This window comes from Salvelinus sp. IW2-2015, linkage group LG35, assembly GCF_002910315.2.
Source record: "Salvelinus sp. IW2-2015 linkage group LG35, ASM291031v2, whole genome shotgun sequence".
Taxonomy (NCBI): domain Eukaryota; kingdom Metazoa; phylum Chordata; class Actinopteri; order Salmoniformes; family Salmonidae; genus Salvelinus; species Salvelinus sp. IW2-2015.
The window spans coordinates 7,219,331-7,225,678 of NC_036874.1; the positions used below are offsets into that span (position 1 = coordinate 7,219,331).

Genomic DNA, 6,348 nt, shown 5'->3' on the forward strand with positions numbered 1-6,348 from the left:
GAGTAAATATGGGTTTTTATTTATTTTTGTGTGAAACATTTGCTTCAGTGGATCCTTTTTGTAACCTGCCTTCTGGCCTGCGCTGCTTAATGTGCCCCTTTGTTTCTTTGGTTTGGATTATATGTTTGTCTGATGATTTGAAGTAACATGGTTTTTAAATTAAAAGTAAAGAGAACATTTTATTCGGAGATAAAGCATTCTCACTGAATTGTGAAAACGAATTGAGAACGTATTGAAACTTGATTACTGAAACGGTGACAAGTGAAAACCACGCCGTATGAAAATAAAAAATATACCTTTTGTTGTTTGCCTCTGCTTCACTCTGCTCAACTCAAACCTTAGAACATGTCACTTTTCCACCCTGTGACATAAATAATTAAACATGATTCCAATTTATCGCAAGATACAGACAGTATAATTGAATGATCAGGATATAGTGGTGTGGAAGGGAATAACAGGAAACATGTTCAATGTGTTACAGAGTAGTTGTTAACATTGCTACTTATAGAATCTCAAAAGCATACAGGAACCATACATATTGCATGTATTCTTATTCCACTTCAGATATTCTATTGCAGTTGATGACTAAATTCAATTCAATAAAAATAGACTAAAAGGGTATAATTATAAAATTACTTCAATGTCTTCTTACTGTCTAGTGCAATTGCAATCCACACTCTTCTACCTGACCAAGTGAGTGTGTATACAGTATGTGTGTGCTTGCATATGTGAGTGTGTGTGTATATGCTTGACACCATGAAATGCTTCCGAAACGTAGGTGCTGTGTTACACTTTATCTTCTCCAAATACATGGACATACAATACATTACAATGATAGGAGCCATTAATAAATGTACTCAATATAACAATATTTACAATATGAAATACAAATTCTAAACTGTTAATGAATTTTAACATGGATTTATCCTACACATAGCTCCTTTTTATCTAAGAGTGTATCTAGAACCTTAAAGGGTTCTTCGGCTGTCCCCATAGGATAACCCTTTGAAGAACACTTTTTGGTTGCAGGTATGTAGAACCCTTTTGGGTTCCATACAGAACCCTTCCTAAAGAGGGTTCTACATAGAACCCAAAAGGGTTCTACCTGGAGCCCAAAAGGGTTCCCAAATGGGAACCGCCGAAGAACACTTTTGGAACCTTTTTTTCTAAGCGTACATAACTACAATATAAGTTATCTATCAAGTCCAGAAAACAGTGTATCTTGTTCTCCAGATTACATTTTGGTAATAAATGCTCTGGATCTATCAGTCCAGTGGTGACCCATAGACCTCCACCTCACACAGGGTCAGGTATTCACTTCTTCCTGGAAGGACCACATTGATGTATCGACCGTCCATGCCGTTACACTGGAAGGTGCTGGAGAAGCCTCCAGGTATAGAGGAGATCACAGCACACCTGCAGGATAACACACTGATAACTTACTGCAGCAAAGGTGTCTATGACACTGTTTGCACCCTGTCATATGTGGATTACACACTTTAGCGTTGACCAATTTTACACTAAACCGACAGTAGCAAATCTGATCGGTTAGAACGCTTATTGGTTCCAGGTATAACTCTTTTAGGTTCAGTGTAGAACCCTCTGAGTAAAGGGCTTTACACTTTTGTTCACCTGGGATTGTTGTTGCCATTGTTGTTGTCCTTTGAGTCTCCGATGCGGATCTCAGCTCCATTCAGTCTGTTGGGAACACTGTCCACTCTGTTGGTGATGGTGATGGAGAACACTTTGTAGGTCTTTAGAAGGTCCAGTCGCCACCAGGGGTTATAGTTGGCTTTGGTGTGGGTGCAGGAACCATCTCCATAAATACCATTTCGGTTCCCGTCGATGGCATTGTTAGCAAACCCAAACCCATATAATGATGACTGAGTGGCCTTTCCTGTTATCGCCACATTCATTCCTGGACAAAAGTTTTAAGAATTGTATTTTCTTCTGTGAAACACTGTATAATAACGGTAACACTTTATATGAAGGGGGAATACATAATGCGTTCATWACACCTTTATGAAACCATTCATGACCCCTTCGTCAATGTTGCAGTTTCATTCATAACAACCTTCATAACCCATTTATTCAACATCATTCATAAAGAACCTTAAAAATATATATATTTTTCATTATAAGTTATTTGAATAGAAAAATCTAGTGGGAGTGAGCTGGATGGTTGTTGGTATTACTGACTGGGTCAGTCCTGCACACCACAATGCCTCTGAGCTAAAGCCAGGGTATTAGCTTGGGGAGCTAATGCAAGTTCTCATGTCTTAGTCAAGGTTACTCAACACATTACAATAACATCAATTGCTCTGGTGCCTTCCAGACCTGAGATCAAATAGCATTTTAAATATTTCAGGGTTTGCACTTTTGGGACTATTCCAATTGTTCCACTGTGCCAGGCAAGCTCAATCATGTGAAATGTACTATTTACACCCAGGTCTGATTGCAATCCCTAAAGCGGGTGTTAAACCAATTTCTGGAGGACAGAGTGTCTGCGGGTTTTCAGGCCTTCCTTTATTAATCAATTAAGGTAATTGATTAGTTAGGAACTCCACTCACCTGGTTGTCTAGGTGTTTACTGGATACTAATTGAAAGGAAATAGCAAAAACCATTAGACACATGCTCCAGGAGTTGAATTTGACACACCTGCCTTACTGTCATTGCGGCCTTGAGCAAGGCATATAAACCCCTTTACTGCTACCTGGGCAATGCTCTGAGGCTTACCCGGTGCTCCCAGACTGTTGCGTGAATAGTGTGTCAGGGGGTTGGGTACTGTTACAGTGGAAATATGAATTTCCGTTGAAATGATAAATAAAGAGCTATTCGAGGGGACTTTTATTTTGAACATTTCTTACGAATTATGTTGAATAAATGTGTTATGACTGTTGTTATGAATGACACTGCATTACTTATAAAGATGCTATGACTGGTTTCATGAAGGTGTTTTGTACAGGTAACTGCCAAAATAATGGAAACACTTGAGTAAATTAGGGATACAAAGTACAGTGCCTTTAGAATGTATTCACACCCCTTGACCTTTTACACATTTTGTGTTACAGCCTGAATTTAAAATGGATTAGATTGAGATTGTTTTGTTGCTGGCCTACACACAATACCCCATAATGTCAAAGTGGAATTATGTTTTTTCCAAAAATTGACAAATTAATCAAAAAAAGTAAGCTAAAATATCTTGAGTCAATAAGTTTTCAACCCCTTCGTTGTGGCAAGCCTAAATAAGTTCCAGAGTAAACATTTGCTTAAAGCAAAATAATAAGTTGCATTGACTCACTATGTGTGCAATAATAGTGTTTGGGAGAGACCCGCACACTGTCAAAAAAAAAGATTAAATCCAAAACTTAGGCTTGAATCCAAAATAAAGATGTTTATTAAAACATCATGATGCCCAAAAACTCTTAGTGCAAGAAAGTGCATAAATGAAAGGTGAAAACAAAACAAATGTTTAGGCCTCAGGCCATCATCAGTGTAAGGAGAAATGACCCTAAATCACCCATGTAGGGGTGTCTCTAGCCTCCTACTCTTACAATCCTGTCTTATTTATTCTGAGGAAATGTTCACATTGGATATGTAAAAGTAATAATTGATGATGTTTCTCTTTCCGCTTATATTMTAGATATAATGTAGATCATGCATTCTATTGTAGTAGGTACTGATTTATAGATTTTCTGATGTTTTCTTGATCATGACATACYCAATTATAATTGTAATAGAAACCAGGTGTGTGTGCCGATGATTTACACTGACGATGGCCTGAGCCCGAAACGGTGGTTTTGTTTCCACCTTTTATTTATGCAACTTTCTTGCATTATGAMTTTTTGGACACAGTGGTGTTCTAATAAACGTCTTTATTTTGCACTCAAGCCGCAGTTTTGGATTTATACATTTTTTCGACAGTGTGTGGGCCTCCATCTCCTCCAAGACTCTTATTTTGACTACTACACACCTGGAACAGACACTATTCAGTAGTACAGACCTTAAAATAGTGCAGATGGACTCTTATCATTCATCAATAATAGTGTTCAACATGATTTTTGAATAAGTATTCAACCCCTTTGTTATGGCAAGCCTAAATAAGTTCAGGAGGAAACATTAACAAGTCACATAATAAGTTGCATGGACTCACTCTGTGTCAATAATAGCTTAACAAGATTTTTGAATGAGAACTTCATAAGGTCCCTCAGTCGAGCAGTGAATTTCAAACACAGATTCAACCACACAGACCAGGGAGGTTTTTCAAAGACTCGCAAACAAGGGCACCTATTGGTTGATGGGTTAAAATAAAGAAAGTAGATATCCCTTTGAGCATGGTATTAATTACACTTTGGATGATGTATCAATACACCCAGTCACTACAAAGATACAGGCGTCCTTCTTAACTCAGTTTCCCGAGGAAATCGCTCAGGGATTTCACCATGAAGCCAATGGTGACTTTAAAACAGTTACAGAGTTTAATGGCTCTGATAGAAGAAAACTGAGGATGGATCAACYACATTTTAGTTACTCCACAATACTAACCTAAATGACAGAGTGAAAAGAAGGAAGCCTGTACAGAATACAACTATTCCAACACATGCATCCTGTATGCATCAAGGCACTAAAGTAATACTGCAAAGTGTTATGTTTGGGGAAAAATCCAATACAACCCATTACTGAGTACCACTCTCAATATTTTCAAGCATAGTGGTGGCTGCATCATGTTATGAGTATGCTTGTAATTGTTAAGGACTGAGGAATTTTTTGTGGAATAAAAAATTAATGGAATGGGGCTAAGCACAAGCAAAATCCTAGAGGAAAGCCTGGTACATGTCTGCTTTCCACCAGACACTGGGAGATAAACCCTTTCAGCAGGGCAATAACCTATTATACAAGCAGAGAGAGATGTAAAGAATAATGGCAAATATTGTACAATCCAGGTGTGGCAAAGTCTTAACAGAAAGACTCACAGCTGTAATCATGCCAAAGGTGATTCTAACATGTATTGACTCCGAGGTGTGAATACTTATGGAAATTAGATATTTCTGTATTTAATTATCAATCAATTTGGACAAATATCTGAAAACATGTTTTCACTTTGTCATTATGGCTATTGTGTGTAGATGGGTGAGATTTTTTATTGATTTAATCATTTTGAATTCAGTCTGTAACACAACAAAATGTGGAATAAGTCAAGGGGTATGAAAACTTCCTGAAGCACTGTATGTGCCTACAGTATAATACTATAGTAATAACATGTACAATTCCAAAACTACATGCATCCATTCAAGTGATAGCTCTTATCCTTACCAGTTGGGGCGAGGTACCCATAACCTCCACTTCACAGTGTCAGTTGTCTTCCTGTCCCTGGTAGAGACCACAGTCACATAACGTCCTTCCACACCTGATGTCCCCTCAGAGTTAGAGATCTACCTGCTGCAAGGGTGGAGTCACACCAGTCTGGAGAGAGAGAGAGAGAGAAGAGAGAGAGAGAGAGAGAGAGAGAGAGAGAGAGAGAGAGAGAGAGAGAGAGAGAGAGAGAGAGAGAGAAGAGAGCAGAGAGAGAGAGAGAGAGAGAGCGAGAGAGAGAGAGAGAGAGAGAGAGAGAGAGAGAGAGAGAGAGAGAGAGAGAGAGAGAGAGAGAAGAGAGAGAGAAGAGAAGAGAGAGAGAGAGAGAGAGAGAGAGAGAAGAGAGAGAAGAGAGAGAAGAGAGAGTAGAGAGAGAAGAGAGAGAGAGAGAGAGAGAGAGAAGAGAGAGAACATGAAACAATCATATATATAACAAATTCCTGGAAAGTAATTGTGGTCTTACAGTGTGTTGTGAATGCCCTCATCCTGTAAGGAGTTCCAATGCGAACTTCAGCACCGTTGATGTTTGTATGGCAGCAGTCACTCTTGTTGGTGATGGTCACAGAGGTGACTATGTAGTATCAAGCAGGTCCACTCTCCACCAGGGGTTAGTCTCAGAGTCAGTGAGAGCAACAGGACCATGATGGAAATGTGAATTGCGGTTCCATCAATGGCATTTGAGGGATGGCTGTAACCTGACCATGGGTTCTCGAGGAGGTTTGACTGATTAGCTTTTCCACGCAAGGCAAGATTTTCTGCAGGAGGTAATATTGTTTGACTGCAGGAGAGCATTTTAATGGTGTACATGACACAATAACATTCTAATCTGCTCATTCCAATTTCTAGTTCCTTGTGTGTGATTATTATCTGCTCTATTACAGACGTGTCGTAAATGAGAACCAGACAACAGTACTCTTGACTACTTAGAAACTGATATCCACTCTTAGTATTAAAATGAGAGGCTTGGCCCTGTCAATCTAAAGGCATATATTTCT

General features: G+C 38.9%; 1 protein-coding gene across 2 annotated transcripts in view; it reads right to left on the reverse strand.

The window, feature by feature from the left end:
• Nucleotides 1–784: 784 nt before the first annotated feature.
• Nucleotides 785–6,348, reverse strand: part of LOC139023680 (fucolectin-6-like) — a 9,347-nt gene continuing 3,783 nt past the window's right edge. Inside the window, exons 1-3 of one of the 2 annotated variants that reach the window (XM_070437247.1) lie at nucleotides 5,315–5,401; nucleotides 1,633–1,918; nucleotides 785–1,416 (exon numbers count right to left, since the gene is read on the reverse strand). In XM_070437247.1, the coding sequence (XP_070293348.1) occupies nucleotides 1,266–1,416; nucleotides 1,633–1,916 (435 nt within the window). In that variant the 5' untranslated portion in view covers nucleotides 1,917–1,918; nucleotides 5,315–5,401 and the 3' untranslated portion in view covers nucleotides 785–1,265. Of the gene's footprint in view, nucleotides 1,417–1,632; nucleotides 1,919–5,314; nucleotides 5,402–6,348 lie in introns of those variants that run through there. The other variant, XM_070437248.1, reaches the window with a different exon arrangement.